This window comes from Vicia villosa, linkage group LG1 (assembly GCF_029867415.1).
Source record: "Vicia villosa cultivar HV-30 ecotype Madison, WI linkage group LG1, Vvil1.0, whole genome shotgun sequence".
NCBI classification, from domain to species: Eukaryota; Viridiplantae; Streptophyta; class Magnoliopsida; order Fabales; family Fabaceae; genus Vicia; species Vicia villosa.
This window is the reverse complement of record NC_081180.1, coordinates 71,479,762-71,504,665: the sequence shown is the minus strand read 5'-3', so window position 1 is coordinate 71,504,665 and position 24,904 is coordinate 71,479,762. Positions and strand designations below refer to the sequence as shown.

At 35.5% G+C, this 24,904-nt stretch overlaps 1 protein-coding gene across 1 annotated transcript; it reads left to right on the top strand.

Annotated features, from left to right (window-relative positions):
* The first annotated feature begins 1,605 nt into the window (after positions 1–1,605).
* On the top strand, positions 1,606–20,245 carry LOC131645269 (diacylglycerol O-acyltransferase 2D-like). The gene is made up of 9 exons (XM_058915944.1): positions 1,606–1,745; positions 1,877–1,951; positions 3,209–3,294; positions 18,685–18,791; positions 18,976–19,131; positions 19,211–19,297; positions 19,410–19,507; positions 19,782–19,869; positions 19,971–20,245. The coding sequence occupies exons 1-9, from the start codon at positions 1,606–1,608 to the stop codon at positions 20,070–20,072; spliced, it is 939 nt and encodes a 312-aa protein (XP_058771927.1). The 3' UTR covers positions 20,073–20,245.
* Positions 20,246–24,904: the final 4,659 nt, after the last annotated feature.

Below are 24,904 nucleotides of genomic sequence, written 5' to 3'. Positions count from 1 at the left end.
TTAACTGAGAATAGACATCTGAGTGCATATTTTCAATGGTTCAGATTAACTCAGAAAAAGAGAATTCATATAAAAAATATAAACTGAACAATGTCTGTTGTCTTTTCATTAAATGAGAATAGACATCAGACTGTACAGTTAATATCTCTTTTCAAATTTATATTAAATTTCTTTTTTTTCAAATTTATTAATGTGGTAGGTATATTAGACCATATATTCTTTAATTTTTAAATTTAAAAATAATATTTTTATAATTAATTTTTTATAAATAAGTAGAAGACCACATACTATGCATTTTAGAAAGTTATAGAAATAAAATGAGGACTAAAGGTAGCAATAATGATAGATTAATATTTACCATAAATTAACTTTGCAGAAAGCAATTCTCAGTATGCAAAATTTATCTATTTAAAAGTAATTTTAGCTTTCAAATTTTAGTCTTCAAGTATTGCGATTAATAGTAAAAAAAATGATAGAAAAATTAAAAATGATTTTCATATAAATTTTATTTCAAAATTTATACATATTCTAATTATTCACATAAAATTTCATTGGAAAATTTATACTTAATCATTAACTTAAACTATTGACATATTGACATACATGCACAATAATTTATTCATTAAACATATTAACTTAAACTATTTCATATATTGAAGCAAATCTGAATGGATCATATAAGTATATCAAAAAATAATTAATTTTTGCAATGGTTTAGATTAACTCTACAAGTCAATAGCAAGAAGAAGAGGATTCATATAAAAAAAATCAAGATGTAAGTTAAATAGTGTAGGTTGTCTTTTCATTAACTAAAAATAGACAACATCTGAGTGCATATTTTCAATGGTTCAGATTAACTTAGAAAAAGAGAATTCATATAAAAAAATGTAAGCTGAACAGTGTCTGTTGTCTTTTCATTAATTGAGAATAGACATCTGACTGTACAGTGCAGTGAATACCTCTTTTCAAACTTATTTTCAAATTTATTAATGTGGTTTCTATTTTATAATTAATTTTTTTATAAATAAGTAGAAGACCATGTAAATCAGCAATTTTTGGATAGTCTTACAGAAGGAATAGCAAGGAAAATCAAATAAGATAGATACCATAAAAACACTACAATTGGACAACTTTTATGTATTTTTTAATCACAGTATTAAGTATGTCTTCATTTCCTTCCTTTCTTTATATAATACGTAAGATAAAACTTCAAAACCTGAGTTATAAAAGAGAATTAAATACCATTTAAAATATAAAAGTTAACAACAGCTCAAAAAAGTTAGAGATTATTCTTGAAATCACTAATTCTTTCTAGATGTGTAATGTCATATAAACCTAACAAAAAAAATCAAAATACTTTATCTTAGTTCCTTCTTGAGTTGAATAAAAAAGATGTAGGATGGTTTTTCATTTGAGATCAAGATTAGATTAATCACTCATTTACAAAGTAATTTTTTTTTTTTTAACAGATGAGAGAGTATTTCAAGTTTAACCATAAAAAAGAACTCTATTAGTTGTCAGAAATCAGAAATATATAACTCTCATGACCATGTGCGACTACCAACAAACTCACTATTTCATAAACCAAAACCTCTGAACAAAAATATGGAAAAAGTGTTGCGAGCCAAGTCATGTAACTGTTTCAAATCTGTTGTTGCATTAGCTTTGTGTGTAGGAGGAATTCATTTCAGTCTTGTGTTCATACTCTTCACTCTCTTCTTCCTTCCTCTCTCAAAATCACTTTTGTATGTTTTATTTCTTTCTTCTTCTCTTTTTATTTTTACATCAATTATTTTTATTCACGGTGTTAAACTGGAATTGCAATTTGCATGTCTTTATTCATGGTGTTAAACTGGAATTTCAATTTGCATGTCAGGATTTTCGCTTTGATCACAGTGTTTATGGTCATTCCTGTGAGCAAGAACAGTTTCCTAGCCCAAAAATTATCCAGGTAATTTATTATTTTCTTTATTATCTTTCCCTTAATAATTTCCTTTTTTTTAGTTTGAAATAATTATAGTTTTTTTTGTGTAAGCAAGAATTAATATAAGGGAGAAGTAAGAGTTGTCCAACCTGACTACACAGAGACACTGAAAAACCCGGCATAAAGAAAAGATTACAAACCAATTACTTCTACGATAAAAAGTACAAAGGATAAAAAACAAAGGATCCATGCAATAGAAAGAATAATTAGGGAGTGTAATTTTCTCACAAAACGAGGATCTCCAAACCAAGTGCTTAATATTCCAAACGGTATTATTCACATTCCAAACTTCCTTTTCTAACCAACCAAATAATCCAAGTGGTAGCAAGCCAAACTACTCCCAACTTCCTATCTTTCACCTTTTTGCTATAAAAAAAGAAGTGTCAATCCATTTGACAAACACTCTTTGCTTACGCTATCCCCTTTGCCAACCCAAAAAGCAATCTCACTCCAAATATTTTTCATCACCAAGCAACTAAAAAATAAATGATTACTACTTTCCAAACAATATCCACAAAAAAATGCACTTTAAATCATCAAAGGAATAAAAATACCTCGAACCCCAACAAATCCTTCAGCGGTAGCCTATTGTTAAAAAGTCTCCATCCGAATGCCATGATCTTGAACGGAACATCCAATATCCACAATAACCCAAACGCTTCGTCATTCCTATTAGGAGGACCATACAGAATACGAAGATTATTGTAGAAATTATAACAAGACGCAACCGAAAACTCCGCATCCACGATTTCACCCCAAACTACGGAATCCTTTCCTTCCAACCAACTTCTAAACCCCTCCACCCGCCCTTTCAAAGCCGCGAACTCTTCCACTAAAATAGAGTCATCCGCACCTACCTCGGAAACTCCAAAATCTCCCCATTTCCACTCTCCATTTTCTCATCCTCCCATAGCCGCCACCGAAACATACTTTAAACGAGAGATATTGTATAAATTATGAACGTAAAACCTACAATAAGCAACAATAGGATCAAGAGAAGAAGAAGAAATAATCTTTAAAATATCCTTTACCAAAACGAACATTTTGAGGTAACTTTACTTTCCCCTCCTCCGCCGTACATTTTAGAGGACAAATCTCCATACCGCGTATTCAAAACTTTATACCACAACGAATTTTGCCCATGAAGGATCCGCCATCTCCACTTGTTAATAGTAATAAAAAGAAAATGTACAAGCTTACCATTTTTCTCTCTCTATATTTCAGATTCATATGCAAACATGTTTGCAGTTATTTTCCTATCACCCTTCACTTAGAGGATGCAGAAGCTTTCCATCGTGACCAATCTTATGGTTTGTATTATTAATCTAAAAATAATTAAGTAGAATTTTTTTTTGATTTAAAAATAAGTAGAATTTTTAATTATGTTTTTTATCCATATTTTTTTCTCATTTAAATTGTTTCACCATACTGCAATGCATGCGTTTTTTAATTATTGTCCGCTTTTAAAGCAATGCATGCGTTTTAGATGATATATTATTAGTAAAAAACTAATAAAATAAGCATAAGGGGGGTGTGGAACCCTTAGACAGGATCAACCTCAAAACAACAACAACAAAGTTAAGAAAAGCAAAGATTTTCATTAGAATTCCAAACTTCTCTGCTACATAAAAGAGTTTCATCATTCTTGTACATCCACCATTCCTAAACCATGAATTTAGCCTTCTTCTTTACTATATTCAAAATTTCTAATGTACCATCATTAAAAATAACATTATTTCTACTCAATCAAATGGCTCTATACACTGCTAACCAAATAATTGAAGGTCATTTAACCTTTGATTTTGGCGAATCGCAAAATTGAAGAAAATGGCTTGTGATTGTTGATTGCTCCAATAGTAAAGTGTCTGTACCAATTCATTTGGTGTTACAAAAGTTAACGCGAGAGTCTTTACCAGTCTTGCCGGTAATAGATTCTTTGAACCGGTTATCAATTCGTAAACTGGACTGCCCCACACTTTTCACATCCCGCCACCAAATTGAATCTCTTTTACCTTTGACTGAGCATTCATCCTCCAAAATGTGCAATTGGGTTTTCCCATACTTGAAAAACAAAAATGTAGATAAATGATTTGCTTGACGCAAACCTCTCTCACTTCAAAGTGCTTAGTGGGTATCTCATTTACGAACACCGACATAGAATCTCTTTTACCTTAATATATGGACCAACTTGTCCTCCACTGGTTGGAAAGTTTTGTCCTCAAGCAAAAACATGAATCTTTCAACGGTGTTCTGAAAAGTTAGTCTTTACTTTAGGAAGAATGCTTGAGTGGTTTATTTATGTAGGTAGTGGAGCTTAATATTTACTTTAGGCTTAGGGTGAGTTCCTTCGATCTTGAGATCTCTCATCTTCCGTATGCAGATGATATTTTTATTACGGATGATGCAATTAATGATGGGAAAACCTTTGCCTGGTTAAGATAATTCTCTAGGGAATTGAGCTTGTCTCGGATCTTAGAGTAAATTTTTTCATAAGAAGTCTTGTTGGAGGTTTCTGTCAGTTTCATTGGTCTGGTAGGAGACTTTCTTCATTATAAATTGTAATTTAAAGTCTATTCCTTTTAAGTAAGTAGGATTATCGGTAAAGGCTAATTTTTGCTTGAAGGCAACTTGGAAACCCTTTAATAATCTTTGTCTATAGGCAGTTGCATTCTTAGAAATATATGTATGCTTGTCTGGGTAAGAGTAATCCAGCTTAGTGTTGTTATTATTATCATGGTTTTATGGTTTTATTTTAATTCTTCCTTATGTTATAGTTTGGAAGAAGTTAGTTAGGGTTTAGATGAGATTCTTTTGGGTGGAGTTAAAGGTAATTTTAAAATTTCTTGAATAATTTAGTCTGATGTGTGAAAGCCTAAAGGAAAAGATGATGAGTAAGACTGTTAAAAAAAATCTTCACATCAAATTGAAATTAAAATAATTAAATTATTATGTTTAATTATGGACTGTTTGGTAAAAATAGCGGTTGAAGGTAGCTGATAGCTTATAGCTTATGACTGATGACTGATGGCTGATGACTTATAGCTTATAGCGGATGGTTGAGACTGATAGCTTATTGAAGTATTTGGTAAAATTAGTGGTTCAATTAACTTATAAATGTAAAATGACATAAAAGAAATTTAATATATAATTATTTTATTTTAAATTAAAATAAATTAATATGATTAAAAATGGATTTTAATTAAAATAATAAGGATAAAAAAGAAAGAAAAAGTAATAAGCTAAAAGACATAAGCTAAAACGCTATTTGAAATAGCGTCTGAAAAATAAGCTATAAGCTAGTAAAATAAGCTATAAACTCGTGATGAAAAGACCGTTATCAAACGGGTCTAAATTATCATATGAGGTTATAAGACATAAGACATAAGACATAAGCTCGAAAACATGTCTTACCAAACAGAGCCTTAGGGTTTGTTTGGTAAAAATAGTGGTTGACTGATAAGCTAGCTGATAGCTTATAGCTTATGACTAATGGCTGATGATTGATGGTTTATAGTTTATAGCGGATGGTTGAGACTGTTAGCTTATAAGCTAATTGAAGTGTTTGGTAAAATTAGCGGTTCAATTAGCTTATAAATGTAAAATGACATAACAGATATTTAATATGTAATTATTTTATTTTAAATTAAAATAAATTATAAGGGTTAAAAATGGATATTAATTAAAATAATAAGGATAAAAAAGAAAGAAAAATTAATAAGACCGCTCTTTTGCTGAGGCTACTCAGAACAGAAAGGCTTCTGTGTTTCCCATGAAAGACGTTTCCCCGACGATCAAATCCTTTGAGTTTGTAGCGGAGGATGAAGACTTAATCAGATACGGAAGGGCGTTCATCGGTGTTATGAGAAATGCGGGAATGGCGACGGAAATTAAGAAGATTTTTCTGGAGGAGGGCATTTTCACCATAAGAGTAACGATTCTTGGTCCAAATCTCTGCGTTTTGGAAGACTTAGTTTACGGGGAGGTTGAAATTCTTATTGAAGAAAGAAGGAGATGGTGGGAACAATGGTTCAGTGAGATTAGACCTTGGAAAACTTCAGATATTGATAAGGAAAGACTCACGTGGATTCGTGTTTCTGGAATTCCATGCCATGTGTGGGGGCTTAAGTTTTTCAAGGCCTTGGCGGATGTTTATGGTGGTTTTGTTAAATGCGATGATAGGTCTTTGGCGAGAGTCTCTATGGATGAAGCTAGAATCTTGATCAAAACCAGTCAACAGGTAGTGATCAATGAAGTTGTTAAGATTGTTGTGGGTGGAGACTCTTTCTCTTTGTTCTTAAAGGAAGACACTCATGCTCAGGTTGAGATAGCCAAGATGAGGAAGGTTATGGAAGAGGAAGAAGGCTCTGTATCTTCCTCCTTCCGGGACGGTCGGAGCTCCGATGAGGAGTTGGATGAGGATGAACGTGTGGGGTCCAATGGGAAGGTGTCAGAAGATGTTGACATTCTCGTCAACAACGTTGGGGCGACAGATAGTAGGAGGGAGGCTGTTGTCGTAGGTTCAGTGGAACAGGAAAAGTGCAGAGTTTCATCAAGTGAGAAAAATCTGGAGGCTTTTAATGTTTCGGGCGTGTCTGTGTTCTTTGAACTTCCTCCTATTTCTCATGCATTTAATGAGCCTTTCCTGCATGCATTAAATGACCCTCCAGCTGGCAGTGGGGGGATCGAGAAAAGGAAGTTGGGTAAAGAGGTTTTAATTGAGGACTCCAAAAGCAGTTTTGTGGGTGGGACCGAGTCTTGTGGTATAGAATCAGAACCTATTAATTCTCTTAATGGGCCGGAGAAAGAAGTGGGCCTTGTTATAAGACCAATTTCTTTTGATTCTGAATGTAGAAACCTGAAACTCTCTAAGCCCAATACGAAAATAGCGAAAGTCAAAGGGAGAAAATACAGAAGTGTTATTGATTTGGGTGATAAGGTGGAATCGGTCCCTCCCTACTTCGACTGCGTCGCTCCAAGGAGGGCCGATAGTATAAAAGATCAATCCGCCGGCGACACTATTCTGGAAGATGCAGGAGAGCAAGGATTGAAAGGTACGTCTGTTCAGTGCCCCTCTCCTACTGACTCTGAAGTTAATCGTTGCAATGATAGGGCGGGGAGGAATTCTTTTTCTGATGTCGGGGGTAATTTATGGAAATCAATTAAGAGACTGGGTGTTTCGAGTGGTGTGGATGATGATTCGAACATTACGTCTCTAGAGGTGTTGGAAAAGAGAGATAGATTGGGAATGAAGGGTAAGAAGGAGCCTTTAAGATGTTATAATGAATTTTCTTTCTTATAACATAAGGGGGGGGGACTTTATCCAAAAGGAAGAGAGTCAGTTTTATGTTAAATTCTTCTAAGGTGGATGTGTGTTTCATCCAAGAAACTAAATTATCCAGTTTTAGCGATGATTTTGCGAGATCTTTTTGGGGAGGGCAAGAGGTGGAGTGGACGGCCAGACACTCAGAAGGGGCATCGGGAGGAATGGTTATTATGTGGAAGAAAGGATCCCTTGATCTTGTGTACAGCTTTTCGGGTCTAGGTTACGTCGGAATAAATATTTTTGGGGATGGTTCTGCTGTCAATCTTGTGAATATTTATGCTTCCTGCAATGTGCTGAATAGATGTCTTTTGTGGAAGAGTTTGGTGGAGAGGAGGAATACAAGTGGGAGTGATGAGTGGTGCCTTGGTGGCGATTTTAACGAGACCGTGAGGAGAGAAGAGAGAATGGGAGCAGGTGCTGCAGCCAACTCGAGGGGTATGGAGGAGTTTCAAGAATTTATCGCTCGAATGGGGGTTGTGGATGTTCCGTGTGTGGGAGGAAGATTTACATGGTTCAAGGATAATGGGAGAGCTATGAGCAGAATTGATAGGTTCCTTGTCCCTAGAAGATTGATTGATGCGTGGGGTGTGGTGGATCAAAGAATAGGTTCTAGAGATGTTTAGGATCACGCTCCTATTCGTCTTGTTTGCGGGATGGTTGATTGGGGTCCAAAGCCCTTTAAATTCAACAACACATGGTTCACTCATAAAGATTTCAAGGCTTTTGTTCATGTAGAGTGGAGTAAGATTATTGTAACAGGGAGGGGAGACTACGTTTTATTCGAAAAGCTCAAGCGGTTGAAGGAGAGAATTAAATGGTGGAATCGGGAAATCTTTGGGTGGATTGATTTAAAAGTATCTGAGGAGGTGGGAACTATTAAAGAAATGGATTCTCTGTTGATAGATAATTTCGGTGGCAATATTGATAATTTGGTGGAAAGGAGGAAAGAAGCAACTTGTGAGATGTGGAATTGTTTGCAAACGAAAGAAAGTGTGTTAAGACTTAAGTCGAGGCAACTGTGGTTGAAGGAGGGAGATAAGAACTCTAAGTTCTTTCATAATTCTATTAAAGATAGACAAAGAAAGGGAGCTATTTCGGTGTTGGAGGGAGAGGAGGGTAGGGTGGAGGGAGTTGAGGAGGTGAAAAGGGAAGTTAGGGATCATTTTGAAGGTTTTTTCAAGGAAGAAAATCATGCTAGAGCTGTCCCGGAGGGGCTGGACTTTCGCTCTTTGTCAAACGAAGATAAAGAGTGGTTGGAAAGGCCCTTCTCGGAAGAGGAAATTAAGACGGCGGTGTGGGATTGTGATGGAAATAAAAGTCCGGGCCCGGATGGTTTTACCTTGGAATTCTTTCAAAAATGTTGGGAAACGGTGAAGGCGGAGGTGGTGAGTTATGTGATGGATTTCTTTGACAAAGCTAAGATTACGAAAGAAAGGTTGTACATCGTCCTTCATCACGCTTATTCCAAAAGTCAAGCATCCTATCAAATTGACCGAGTTTAGGCCGATTTGTCTTGTCGGTAGCCTTTATAAGATAATTTCCAAGTTTTTTGGCGGGAAGGATGAAAAGTGTGCTTGGGAAGTTGATTTCGAAAAACCAAACGGCTTTCGTCCCGGGGAGAAACATTGCGGACGGTGTCTTGGTGGTGAATGAGGCGTTGGATTTAGCCAAAAGAAAGAAGCGGAGGTGTCTAGTTATGAAGGTGGATTTTGAAAAAGCTTACGATCGGGTAAGTTGGAGTTTTTTGAGGTTTGTCCTCATCAAAATGGGGTTCGGAGAAAGATGGTTAAGGTGGATGGAAGGATGTGTGTTCACTAGCACTTTGTCCGATATCGTTAATGGGAGCGTCACAAAGGATTTTAAGGTGGAAAAAGGCCTTCGTCAAGGAGATCCGTTGTCCCCGTTTTTGTTTGTTCTAGCCACGGAAGTGTTAACGGGCCTAATGGAAAAAGCTACCTCGTTAGGAGAGTTTAGAGGTTTTCTGTGTAACGACCTTGAAATGTTTAGTATGCTTCAATTCGCGGATGATACAATTATTTTGGCGGAAGGTGATCTTGCGAACATTTGGAGCATTAAATCAATTCTTAGAGGTTTTGAGATTATGTCGGGGTTGAGGGTTAATTTCAATAAGAGCAATATTTTTAGTGTCAATGTGGGAGATTGATTCATCGAAGCGGCTTCGACCTTCCTTGCGTGTAAAGTTGATAAGTTGCCGTTTAAGTTCCTAGGTGTGAGAGTGGGCGATAGTCCTAGAAAGACATCGATGTGGAAGGATTTGATATCTCACTTAAGAAGAAGATTAGCCGTGTGGAAAGGGTTGAATCTTTCTATAACGGGAAGGGTGTGTTTGATTAACTCCGTTTTAAATGTTATTCCAATTTATTCTTTGTCATTCTATAAAGCTCCTTCGAAGGTTCTCAACGGAATTCGGTCTATCCAAAGTTCCTTCCTTTGGAATGGTAGGGAAGATAAAAGGACTATCCATTGGGTTCGATGGGAGACGGTTTGCAAAGAAAGAGATGAAGGAGGTTTAGGCATGAAAAATGTTGAGGTGATGAATTTAGCGTTGTTGAGCAAATGGAAGTGGAGGATTTTGACGGATGAGGAGGCGGTTTGGCGCGGAATTCTTATTTCTAGATATGGAGATGTGAAGAGAAAGGTGTTGGTTGGGGATGTTTCCGTCATTGAGAAGGCTGATTCAATTTGGTGGAGGGACTTGCTCTTATCTGACAATTATCTTTCTCTTTTAACTCACAGTTTTGCAGGTGCTGTTTTCTGTAATATCGGAAGCGGGGCTGACATACCATTCTAGCACGGCTGCTGGGCAGCACAACAACCCTTGGCAGCAGCTTTTCCAGAGCTGTTTGTAGCGGCTGGCAGTGGCTTGATATCAGTGGCTGAGGCAGGCGCGATTCACAGTCTCGGCTGGCTTTGGAACGATAGTGCCATTTTCGGCACTCAGGCAGCGACGGACGAAGATTTGCGGACAGAACTGCTGCAACGTATTAAGGATTTTGCTCCTTGTGTAAACGAAGCAGACGTGTTCCATTGGTCTCCTTCAATGGACGTAATTTTCTTGGTTAAGTCATGCTACAAGAGATTTTTTGAAAAGCTATCCGGACCACCTCTTGATCCTAACATAGTCAAAGTGGCTGCGCTATTATGGAAGGTAAAAACTCCGTCTAAACTTCTTTTATTCGGATAGAGAATCATTCACAATCTTATTGCTACCAAGGACCAATTACATAAGAGAGGTATTCTGGACTCTAGTGATTTGCTTTGTGTCTTTTGTAATAAGGAGGAAGAGAATTTATCTCACCTTTTAGGTGGTTGCGAGGTCGTGGAGGATGTGTGGGCGAAGGTTTTTAATTGGATTGGTAATATCAAGGAATTATCCTACGAGGATTTTGTTAGGTATCCTTTTGCCATGCACAAGGTGAAAGGTTCGGTTGTTAGGGACACAGTAGCGGTTATTTGGTTAGCGACGGTGTGGGGAATTTGGTTGATAAGGAACGCTATCATTTTCAAGCAGGAATCTTTTAGTTTTAATGAATGTTGGGCTGGGGTGGTTTCTAATTCTTGGAGGTGGCTTTGCTCCTTCTATAGGCTCAAGTCTTGTAATTATTACTCTTGGAATATTCTCCCGCTCTCTTGTTTTGAGCGGTAGAAGTTTTCTGCTTTGTATTCTCGGGTGAGCACCTCTTATGCTCTCAAGTTATTCCATTGCCTATTCAAAAAAAAAAGACATAAGCTAAAACGTTATTTTTTGGCTCTGTTTGGTAAGACATATTTTCGAGCTTATAACTTATGTCTTATGTCTTATAAGCTCATATGATAATTTAGACCCGTTTGGTAACGGTCTTTTCATCACGAGCTTATAGCTTATTTTGCTAGCTTATAGCTTATTTTCCAGACGCTATTTCAAATAGCGTTTTAGCATCTTATAGCTTATTATTTTTTCTTCCGTTTTTATCCTTATTATTTTAATTAAAATCCATTTTTAACCCTTATAATTTATTTTAATTTAAAATAAAATAATTAGATATTAAATATCTTTTATGTCATTTTACATTTATAAGTTAATTGAACCGCTAATTTTACCAAACACTTCAATTAGCTTATAAGCTATTAGTCTCAATTATCCGCTATAAGCTATAAGTCATCAGTCATAAGCTATAAGCTATCATCTAGCTTATCAGTCAACCGCTATTTTTACCAAACAGACATAAGCTAGTAAAATAAGCTATAAGCTCGTGATGAAAAGACTGTTACCAAACGGGTCTAAATTATCATATGAGTTTATAAGACATAAGACATAAGACATAAGCTATAAGCTCGAAAACATGTCTTACCAAACACAGGCTTAGTGAACTAAACTTATGTTACACAAATAGTAATAGAATCAAATCAAATAGCAAATAAACTAAATCAAAACTGGCCAAAATTGAAAAAAATTTGCTAAAGTCAAGTTTAAAATATTTTATTACAAAATTCCTATTTATTTGATTTAGAGTTTAATAAATAAAAATATTCCTATTTATGAATATATGTTTCATTAATCGGGTCACAACTTTTTCTGGTTATAATTTAATAAGAAAGTAAGAAAGCAAACTTTACTAGATTGTTTTGAAAGTTTTGCGAAAAATGTAAGTAAAAAATTATTAAAAGTGTGAAATTACCCTCCACTTCACAAATTCTAATTCTAATAAAGGTTAAACATTGAGGAGTCCTTAAAGATGATCCAAATATTGGAAAGGAAAATGATGATCTCAAACATTCTTGGTAGTATCTCTATTTTACCAAACATATCAAAAAGAAATAAAACTTCCTTCCTCATTTGCTTGTACTTAAATTTGATAGGAACATAACTTATGAAATAGTATTAATTATATGAAAAAAATGGGTGATTGGTGTAAAAATAGATTTTTTTACCACAGTACCACAATAATGAAAAGATAATACCAAAATGCCATGAAATAAAAAAAAAAATATATCCAAATGCCACACTTTCCTTACATGTCCGTCCAGGTGTTGGCCGGACCGGTGAAGCTTTTTTTTTCCCCTGTTGGGGTCCGGCCAGGGGTGGGCCGGACTCTAACTGGGCTTTTTTTTTTTGTTTTTTTTTGTTTTAATTGATTTAAATGATTTATTAATTACAATAATTATTTTTTATTATATTTAATGATTAAAATATAATAAAAAATTAAAAAAAATATTATTTTAATTATTAAAAATACGAGTAAGGCACGGGTTGGACGAGCATGTGTAGGTTCGGCCAATAGATGGCCGAGGGCATATATTATATTTTTTTTGCCTATAAATAAGATTGTATTGCTCATTTGCACTCACACCAGTTACAATTGAAGGTTTAGTGTTACTATTGGAGATATCTTCTGAACCCCTTCCAACGTTTCCACCTATGAAGAGAGATGCAACATTATTTTTTCAGCAACAAAGCCTCCGTTGAAGATCAAACTCTGGAACACGCAAACTTTCGAACATCTACAGAGGCACTTGATCGGATGGTTAGAAGGAAACATTCTCGAGGGTGAAAAGATAAGGAAAATTGAAAGGCAGGTCACGGAGAAAGGCCCAAATGGAGTAGTAACTCGTTCTTGGAGAGCCGTGAAAAATGACGTTGGTGTCCTTATGATGATGCTAGGACCACATGATATTGTGTTGATGGTTGTAATCTCTTAGAATATGTTTTATTTGTTTCCTGTGAGGTCGTTTTAATTGTTTTCTGTGTGGTCGTTTTATTTGTGGCTGTCTTTATGTCGTTGTCATTGAATGTTGTTTTGGTAATGTAAAATTTTGTTTTAGTTATGTTTAATGTGAAATGTTGTTTTAGTCATTGATGGTTGCAAACTCAATTAAAAAGACATTATATTACATTCATAAAGCTAGTTGAAGTAAACATTAAGGAGGCCTATTGGACGGGCCTGCTACATTTGGACATTTACTTCGGATATGGCCTACTTCACGGCATATCCCACACATTCTCTTTTCCTTTTCCACGTCGTCCATTTTGGTTCGAATCCGAGTACTATTTGGGCGACCTCTTTTTTTTCCTACGCATAGTTTCGTCATGACAAAGAGTAGCTCCTCTATATTGCGGCCAATTGTCTTGATGTGGGAGGATCTGGAAGCTTTGTTGGTAGACTTTAAAAACATGTTGAATCTTGAACACGTCGGGTATGTGAATGGTGTAGTCTTGGCGTATACTTTCACATGCTGCAATCACATGTGAGCAAGGCAAATGGAACGCTTGAAATTTTCCGCAATCACAGGTTCTTTTTCGTAGATCAACACCATAAGTACCAGTTGGTCGACTATCGTTGCGGTTTATTCTTTCGCCCACCATAAAATAGAACCTCTCCTGGTCGAACTGATAAACATTATGACTGCTTGCTTTGTTGACTTCTTCAGTCATCCCCTTGATACACTTGTCTGTAAAAGTTTGGCCTGATGTCAACCTCTTTGTCCATTCATGTCCACGTTGACCAAATAATGCTCCCATCCGAAAATATGTGGCCGAAAACAAAGAAGCTATTGGAAGGTTTCTGGTTGCCTTTAGCACAGAGTTCATTGCTTCTGCAAGGTTAGTCGTCATGTGTCCCCATCGTTGCCCTCTATCAAACGCCCTTGCCCACTTCTCCCTGGGGATATTTTCAATCCACTCCAAAGCATCTCTATTTGTCTGGCGAATTTCGGTTCTATAGTAGTTGTACGTTGACTCCGTCAATGCATATCCTGTTACAAATAATAAACATGTTAAGAAAACGACAAAGATCAATTGACAAATGTACTTAACAAAGATCAATTTGACTATTACCCATGTTGACGAGTTTTTTACGTAGTTCCTTGTCTCTAATCGCACGCATAAAGTTTTGCGCGATATGCCTAATGCAGTAGACATGTGAAGACGGAGGATTTTGCCATCCATTTGCAGGATCATCATAAGCACTTTTAATCGATGGATGTCTGTCTGATATTAGGCATAGATTAGGTTGGGGTGTCACGTGGCTTCTTAGATTGCGAAGGAAAAAACTCCAAGCATCCTTGGTTTCACCCTCGATAATAGCGAAAGCAATTGGAAAAATGTTACCATTCCCATCCTGCGCCACAGGCATCAACAAGGTCCCTCTGTACCTTCCATACAACCATGTTCCGTCGACTTGAACAATTGGCTTGAAATAAGCAAAACCATGGATGCATGGTTGAAAAGCCCAAAATAGACGATGGAATATCATCTTATCACCCAACTGGCTCTTCATCAGTGGGTTGGCTCATATCGTATTAATGCGAATGCGACTCTTGCGATTGGTTAATGGCATGACTAACAATACGAACATATATCTCGACATCGTCAAGAGGAGCAAACGTATTGTGACATTCGAACATCACTTTAACGCCATCGTCGTCCTCTATTTGTTTCATGGCGTAAAAAATGTTACCGTTGTCTCCATTAAATAACGGAAGTCGATAAATAATTTCACTTACAGGAAGTTGCAATTTTGATTCGATCCGTTCCTTCAAATGAATAAAATCGGACCTACAATGCACTTTGAAACGTTTTGTTTCTGTATTGCTAAACGAAAAACCGTTGGTTAGATCGTTACTTATAATACCATTGTAGTGCACTGAAAGAATTATGTTTCTCTGAGCTATTCAATGAAACTATATTTTTTCTATGTGTGTTTGAATGTGTATTTGAATTACATGTTTCAGTCAAATGGGTATTTAAACTATGCAAACCAAAAGTGGACACGTAGGGGGTCATCCAGGCAAAGGACGAAACATGTTTCAGTCCGTCCAGGGGTTGGCCGAACCACAAGGGTGTCCGTCCAAGGGTTGGCCGAACGCAAACGTGACTAGTTCACGTCCGTCCAATGGTTGGCCGGACCCTAACATGGCTCGTTTTTTGTTGCATGCATGCATGCAATTGTCACTTCAACCATTGTTCCATCCCATCCATAGAGTAGTAGCATGCATGAGTCAAAGAGAAAGTTGGATAATAGATTTCATCTTCTTTGCATGCACTACACTTGTTAATCCATTGGTCTATATAATGCATCCACTTTGACTATAAATTCAACCTCTCATTGTCACTCCAAACTCATCACATCTTCCAAATTTAAGAGTTGCATATTCATCTGAAACACACAATTTGTTTACCAGTATCACAATCACACAATATGTCTGCTTTGCTTACTTTGGGAGAAACACATAGAGGAACAAGGACGAATGTGGCTGCATACGTAAGTTTTGTTACTAGTATTTGTTATACGTAAGTTTCACAATTTATTATTTTTGTATACTAACAAAATGATATATTTTTGTATAGGATGATTCTAAAAGGTTTAGACTACATACTCATCTATTCGACAAGGAGCCAAGTGAGTTTATCAAGCCTTACTTGGAACGAGCCGGTTTTGGACAAGTCGCCAAAATCAACTTTCGAAGTGTTGATTCCAAACTCGTAGTTGCGATGCTTGAGAGATGGAGGCCCGAGACACACACGTTTCATTTGCCAATAGGCGAATGTACAATAACACTAGAGGATGTAAATATGTTGTTTGGCCTCCGTATAGATGGGAGGGCTGTAGTAGGTGAAACCGAAGGACCTGATTATTCGTGTGTCGATGCTTTAGGCATAGAACCTTTTGATGGTAGGGTGAAGGGTGCGGTAAAATTGACATGGATCCACGACGAGTTGGATGAGATAGAAAAAATTCCTCAACCAACAGAGGAGCAAAATATTTTACATGCAAAATTATATATCTTAAGCATGATTGCAGTTTTATTTCCTGACAAATCTCATAATGTGTTGCATTCTTCTTGGTTCAAATTTGTCAAAGATCTTGATAAATGCGACCAATATAGTTGGGGGTCTGCGTGTTTGTGTTACCTTTACAGGGAGATCTGCAAAGCATGTCGTGTAGACGTCAAGAGTGTTGCAGGCTGCTCACTCCTTCTCGCTGTGTGGGCCTACTATCGCATTCCACGACTTGCTCCAAGGAGTGAAATTGCTCCATCTTATCCATACGCCGTTAGGTAAATTCTTTATTCCATATATTTATTTTACCAATTAATTAACGCATATTTCTAATTTTACTTTTTAAATATGCAAGATTTACACAACGAGGTATGGAGTATTTCGCATCTCCGAATGCTTATCTAGATAGATATCGTTTCATTTTGGATCACATGGTCATTGGAGATGTAAGTTTTTTACCAAGCCATATATTAAATATTTCCTCTACGTGAATACGACTCTTATATTTATTTATGTCTTACAGTTTTTGTGGAGGCCTTACGCAAAATATCCACGTTGTGTTCAACGAGAAGCTCGGGCGTGGAGTGCAACTACCTTTATTATTTGTTTTCATATGGTGGAAATGCATCACGCTGACAGGGTTAGGCTTCAATTTGGGTTTACTCAAAACATCCCTCAACCCCCGAGATGTCTTGAAGATCACCACACAATAACGAAGAAGGATGTAAAGGGTGCTGCTTATACTGATTTGAACATTGATGAGAACAACGAGTGGAAAGATAGAAAAAAATTAATAATGACAGGTGATATGAGTACTACTTTACGCCACACCGATGAATATATGCAATGGTTAAGAAATATTCCATTAATATATTTGTCGAGATAATCGTATTTGGCAGACCCGCGTCATTGTGCCTCCTCTTCATCAACCCAAGAAACAGCCTCACATACCACCTTTCATCAAGAAATCCCACAATCATTCCAACTAACACCACAATTCCAACCAACAACACAATTCCAACCAACACCACAATTTCAACCAACAATACAATTCCAACAAACACAATTCCAACAACAAACATCTTCATTTCCACAAACATACCAACACACTCAAACCACACAACAACACACTTTTTTTGCCACACCATCTCAAATTCCAAGTCCTTACACCTCAACCCCCCAAACAAACTACTACTACCACCAAGAACAATATCAACAACAATCAACACTTCGACCACCACTACATCACACCCCAATCCCTCAACCCGACTTCGACCAGTCATACTCCCAATCTCAACCGCTTTTCTCTGCCCCTACACTCTCCCAACCACAATATACCTTTGACACTACGAATGCCTACTATCCATCCTTTCAAGCACAAATGCCACAAACCTTTTGTGGCTTCAAATCAACCACTCGTTGAAATCACCGATGATGAAATACTTAATTTACCAACAATAACTGAAGAACAACTGGCTAGGTTTATGGATGGTGATCCATCGCATCAAAATGATGATCTTTCAAGCGACGATTCTCCACAAAGGCAACCTCCACCAAACAATGACCAACCGTTACGCAGGGGTACGAGACCAAAGAAACCCACCATATGTCTCACAGGGGGTCATATGGTCCAACGAAAGCAAAAAAAAAAAAAAATAGGCTTTTTTTTCTTGTACCCGTTTATGTCTTGAATAAAATAAATATTGGCAAATAATAATTGTTTTTTTTATTATATTGTTTTTTTAATTTTTTATTATATTTTAATCATTAAATATAATAAAAAACAATTATTATAAATAAATAAATCATTTAAATTAATTAAAACAAAAAAAATGAAAAAAAAAGGCCCAGTTAGCGTCCGGCCCACCCCTGGCCGGACCCCAACAGGGGCAAAAAATTGTTCACCAGTCCGTCCAAGGCCTGGTCGGACGTGAGTAAAATGTGTAGCATTTTGGTGTTTTATTTTCGTTTCATGGCATATTGGTATTATTATTTCAATAGTGTGGCAGGTTGGTAAAAAAATCGTAAAAATAAGTTTGAAAAAAGAAATTTGAAAAAGAAAAAATTTAATGAAAATTTGAAAAGAGGTATTCATTATACAGTCAGATGTCTATTCTCAATTAGTGAAAAGACAACATACACTATTCAGTTTACAGTTTTTATATGAATTCTCTTTTTCTGAGTTAATATGAACCATTGAAAATATGCATTCAGATGTCAATTCTCAGTTAATGAAAAGACAATAGACACTATTCATCGCACAAATTTTTCTTTTTGATATGAATTCTCTTCTTCTTGATTTTGACTCCAAAGTTAATTTGAACAACTGAAAAAATAATTATTTTTTTATTAATGTATTTTATATGATCCATTCAGAAAATGATTCTATCAGCAATCACGATAATGTATTCTGTTAAGTTTGTAATTCTAAAATTATTCATATGACATAATTAAACGATATATTTCTATTAGATAACACTGTAAAATTATTTTATATATAATTTGTTACAAATAATATACAAGCATACTCATAGTACTTAGTACTTGTATATTGATTTTATTTAGCCTTTGATAAAAAAAATGATATCCTGTATGCAGTTTTTGGCTACGAGCCACATTCAGTTTTTCCATTCGGCATCTTTGTACTTCTTGACAACATAGGCTTCATGCCTATTTCAAAAATAAGATTTCTTGTTAGCAGCGCAGTAAGAAATTTATCTATGTGTTACTTTTTTTTCTTATTTAATTAAGGAAGGTTATATTAATTAGAAACAATAATAATAATAATAATAATAATAATAATAATAATAATAATAATAATAATAATAATAATAATAATAATAATAATAATAATAAAGGTTCTCATGTGATCATTTTATGAATGAATAGTCTTTTTATATACCATTTTTGGGGCAAGTATGGACATGGTTGGGATTTACATCAGTGGCGAAGAAAAACTTAATTTCTTTGTTGGCTTCTGGCCATAGTTGCATTATAGTACCCGGTGGAAATCGAGAAACTCTTTTTATGGAGCATGGTTCTGAGGTACATTACTTCAATTATTAAATTTGTAAATTTTTACATTTTGTGCAAAAATAGTAATTCACAAACCATTGATTTATAGAATGTATTTCTGAAAGAAAGAAGAGGATTTGTTCGAATAGCAATGGAGATAGGTCACCCTCTTGTTCCAGTTTTCTGCTTTGGTCTGGTATTTTTTTATATTCTTGCGCTAAATTCTTTATTTTTAATTATCATATCTAATTTGGTTGTTATTATTATTAGATGTTATTGATTTGTAATGATTTTCTTTTTGGTGACAGACAAATACCTATAAGTGGTGGAAAATTCCGGGTAAATTAGTTCAGAATCTAACAAGGTTTATCAAAATTAATCCAATAATATTCTGGGAAATGTTTAGGTAAGTCACCTTTGGTCCTATTTATAAAAAAAAATTCACTTTTTATATATATTAATGTATCTAAACAATATATTATTCAGGTACATTAGTTATTCAATGTATATAAAAATTAGATTTTTCTTAAAAAATCTTTAAATAGAATCGGATTGAAATTAAAATAACTAAATCATTTGATGATCTTTTCTAAGTTAAATTGCTTCATTCTCATTTTCTTCCTCTCTTAAATTTTGTTTTCACTTTTAGCTTCCTAATAGTCATGTAACATGTATTATAGATCTCCTATACCATTCAAGAATCCGTTGTATGTGGTGGTGAGTAGACCTATTCATGTTAACAAGAATCCAAAACCAACAACAGACCAGGTATGCATGCATTTATAATTTTCCTTTCACCTCGTTTTCATACAATCACAATCAATACTAGCATATTAATTTATCTTTTGTTTTCTTTCCTATGATTTTAGGTTGCCAAAGTACATAGTGAATTTCTTGAAGCACTTCAAGATCTTTTTGAAAAACACAAGGCTAAAGCTGGATGTACAAACCTTGAGTTGAAAATTGTTTGAGAAAACAAAAGTTTCATCTCATATATATTTGGATCGGTTTATCCAAACACAAAGAAATAAATGGAGTCTTGTGGGTTTGAATTACATAGAGACACTCATGTACCTATTTATATATTTTCATTTCAATGTGTTTGTGATTATTTATCTTAGTATTGTAGTTAAGAAAATATCATCAACCCAGATATTTTAAATATAACCAGCAACTATATAATAAATATGATAAGGACTGTTCCAATATCATCATTTTCCTTTCCATCATTTGGACCATCAATGAGGACTTTTCCAAGTTTAACTTTTATTAGAACTTGAGAAGTGGAGGGGACCATATTTGTTCATAAAACTTTAATCTATTTTCTATTTTTACATTATTTATCAACCAAAAGAGAAATTATTTTTAGAGAGTGAAGTTCTCACTTCTCTTTATTGCTTCTCCGTTTTGTATCTAGTTTTTTCATGCATTTCTCACTCATTGGAAATTATGGTTGGTGGCTCAATCTAATTTCACACCCCTTTTTTCCATTTTTTGCATTGCATAATACAGTTGCATGTGTTTCATTTAGTCTTAGTATAGGGTAATCATTTGAGTTCGACCTTCTTTCTTGTTTGGGTGGTGGATCCTTGTCTTCTCGAGCGCTGGTTCACTCACCATGGTGCGGAGTAGGTTATCAGGTTTTGTTCAGCCTCTTGATGTTGGGTGAGTATCTTTCTTCTTTACTAACTTCCCAGATAAGGTGACCAAATGGGAGCTGAGTCGGGTTGTTTCTCGGTTTGCATTGTTGTGTTATGTTTTTATTCCTACTAGGAGAGACAAAATAGGAGGTTTCAAATTTGGATCTTCTTGAAGTCAGTTGGAGAAATTTTGGGTGGGGGGTTCAAGAATAGACCGAAGTTTAAATGACTAGTAGGGGATGTTGGAAGGAGATTTGACAAGCAAGGGAAAGGTTAGGAGGTAAAAAAGCAGTGGGTGGTTCTTCATCTATTAAGTTGTTCTCTGAGATGATCATGGGAAACATTGCAAGTTCTTGTGCTCCTTCGATAGTTATACCTCATCCACCCCTTAGGAGAGCTTCTCTCCTTCTAATTAGAGTGGTCGAACTCTCCCAATCTCAAGGACAAGCTAGTTTCGTAGCCTCTGGTTTGGCCAGAGTATTTACGTATCACTTGAGTTTGAACTAGTGAGGGAATCACTCTAGGCTAATATTCTCATATAAAGCCAACTTTTATGGGAGGTTTTCATGTTTTATTACGCTCTTCTGGCGGTAGAGCACTTTTTCCTTTCTAACTAAGGAAAAATAGTGGTGGTCCCTTTTATTTGACTCAGTGAGTTTCTTGAAGGAAGATGGTGTGTATGGGGAGAGGGTACTTGGTTAAGGTTGGTTGGTGTTCCTCTTCATATAGTTTTTGGAAACTTATTAGCTTGACTTAGTTTCAGTAAAAGAGGATGCAAGTTCTTATGGTTCGGTTTTGGCGTCCTCCATTGGAGAATAGGTTGGTTGTGAAGTTGTAAGTTTAAATGAAGAGGAAGGTAGTTGTGTGTGTGGTAGGGAAGAATAAGAGATAAATAATGGTTTTGTGGCCCTTGTTGGTTGTAAATATACATGTGTGACAAGTGGGGGTAGTCTCGTTGGTTAATAGTTTTGGCCATTTGAATAAGGTTTTGTGTGTTGTTGCGGTGGAAGTTAAAGTTTGTAAAAGTGAACGTAAGCCTCCCTTTAGTGAAGGGTGTGTGTTAGGAAGTAGGAAAAAGTGCATACTTGCATGTTTCTTTCTCTCTCTCTCTCTAACAGTCAACTGAAGAGACTTGTGTATACCAGGTCAGCGTCTACTATGCTGGAGAGTAAGGAGACAAATTTTTCTATTGTTTTTTTCCTGATGGGGGTAATACATCTATTGACTCGACTTTGGAAAACTCTCCATCTAGTTCATAATTTTCCTACAATAGGTTTTAACTTTTGAGGCATGTGACACTCGTGAGTTGGTAGGTGAGAGTGGGATGGATTTTTGTTCAACTAGTGTGTGAATTTCTTCTAAGTTAAGAAAAGATCTTGGTTAGACAAATTCTTCTAGTTTGTCATTAGTTCTGAATGTAGTTGTCTTGTTGTGGCCAGGAAGGTCGATGGAGAGTTTTTCCGCTTTCGAGTCGGTTCTGGCGTTCAAAGTCTTATATCTTGTTAGCCTACATTGGTTCACCAAACATATTTAGAGTAATTTGAGGCATCTATTGTTGGGTTCTACACTAGTGAAGTTTTTCTTTGAGAATTGGGTAGGAGATCTTCTTCAAGTGCTTAGTGTAGAGAGGTGGAAAACGACATATCTTTCTCTTTAGAGAACAAGTTCAAGTAAGCATATCCAGTTACCCCCTAAAATTGACATGCCTATTGATGTGGTGTTTGTTGGTGACCCAGTTACAAGATTAGTTGTACTGACAATAGTGACTTATAGGTAGGAGTTATGATGACTGTGGGCGAGCCACATTGGCAGAGGTCCTACGATCGACGACAGTGTAGGGAGACGGTAGTAGTCGGGTCCAACACTAGTTTTGGTCCACCGGGCATCGCGTCCAATTTGGTTAATTATCGGTCATCGCATCCAATTTAGTTAATTTAGTTCGCGTGTATGAAGCTTGCTTGTTTCAATTGGAAAATTTGTTTGTTAAGGGGGTGTGTTTTGGGCTTGTTAATTATCCATTAGGTTTCAGAAGATGTGAATATGTATCTCGAGCTCAATCATTATTGTCTTAACATCCTTTAAAACTTCAAGAGTTAAAGATAAAGAGAAGGGTTAGGATTCCTATTGGGAAACCTAGAAAGGTAATGGTATAAATTTTTTTGAGTTCTTGGAATTTGAGAAACACTAAATGTATCTAAGGGGATTGGGAAAATTTTCTAAATAGCTTGAGCTTGTTTGATTCATATATAGAGAGTTGGAGATATTGAGAAATACTTGCGTAGAAAAAAAAGGTTTGTTTTTGAAAACTTGGGTGACTATTTTATCATAACACTTTTGTAATCTCTTTTTAAATTCTTTGAAAGTATGTCATAATTCCTGACATATTATAAATAAATGAAAACACATACCTACATGTTATAGATTAAAAATTTTAAAATAATTAATACTATGTCATGATTTTTTAATAAAGATCAAGTCAATTGTCATATAGTTGGACAAAGAATTAGGTAATTTAGTGTCTTGATCGAATTTTAAAACACTACGATAGAAAATTCAACTAAGAGATCTTTTAAAATTATTGAAATTTATTTATGATTTTCCTTCTCAACCCTCAATTATAATATAGTAATAGTAGCATTAGGTTAGTAATAATGTAGAACCAAACTAAACCTAAGGACTCTGACAACCTATAACTGACTGTGTTATGTTGGCACAGTCCAACAAAAGTATAAATATTGAGCTTGTTGTATTGTGTAACTAACTTTGCATAGCTAAAATAGAAAACATAAAAATGTAAACTTAATCCTAGGCCATGACATGTGAAAGAAATTTGCTTAACAGTGTTTGTGAGTCTTTGTCCCAAACCTTTAACTCAAACAACATATTCAAAACTTGTGTGTAACAAGTTAAGAAAAAGTTTGATGAAAACAAATTTGATACTAGTGTTGCACCTAGCTATGACACTTCATTTCAGTAAAATGGAAATCGCTTCATTTGTGGTGGTCGTAGTAACTTCAATTGTGACAGAGAAGGAAGATGTGAAGTTCGCTTCAATGTTCAATGTCAAATATGTTGTAAAAAAGGCACAATGCTAGTGTGTGCTATTAGAGACTTAACTATGACGCCTTCTCCAAGGGGCAAAAAGAATTAGAATTAGTGGTAGATATCTCCATCACTTAATTAGAATTGATGACAAATAGTCAAACTCGGTAGAATTCCAACCCTAGCCAATGGCTGGCACCTCTAAGTGGACCTCGACCGCGTGAAAAAATTATGAAATGGAATATACTTTCAATACAACAACCTATCTATTTTACTTTTATTCTCAACTTCTACACCATCTTTTTTGCATTATAATAACTTGTAAGCATGTTTCCTTTTACAGGAGTCGCGTTTAACATTTTTTGTAAGTATGAAGTGTGCCTAAGATGGGTGAATTAGGTGTGATAAAATATTTCTGAATTTTAGGGAAGTGTTTCTTTCTTTTCTGGTTATGATATGTGAAGAAAGCGGTAAATGTGAAAAAGTAAAGAACACCGGAAATTTATACTAGTTCTCCTCACAAGGTTATAATTAAGGAAAATATGGAGGTGGGAAGGGAACAACCTAATAAAAGGAATTAGGTTTTGAAATAAAATAAGGGATTTGGAGAACATGAGAGTGTCAGTGCATGATAACTTTTATAGGATTGGCAAAGAGGCAAGAGTCTAGAGATAAGAGAAGAAGAGCTTCAAGGGAGCGATTTCATTGCCTACTAGGAGAATCAAGGTAAGAGGGGATGCGTTTCTCTAATATGTGTTTTGATTCATAATTATGTATTATGATGCTATGATAGTTGTTATACGATGATGTGAGATATTGGATCGAACTCTAGTATGGTCGAAGGGTAGCTTCTTGGTTCGACAGGATTAAGCATGAAGTCGAAGGTTGTTCACATGCTTGTGTCGAAGATGCTAGGGTTGTTAGCATGTTAAATTAGGTTTTCGTGTTTAAACCCTAATTTGTTAAGTTAGCTTGTTTATTAAGTTGGCTTGTGTAATGGGCCTTGCTGAAAAAGCCCATTAGTTAGTATGTTAGGTTTTATTATAAATAGCATACTAGTCTCTCATCATTGCAAGGTGGCAAATCCTAATTTAGGGGGAGAGAGGTTATTTGTTATTCTT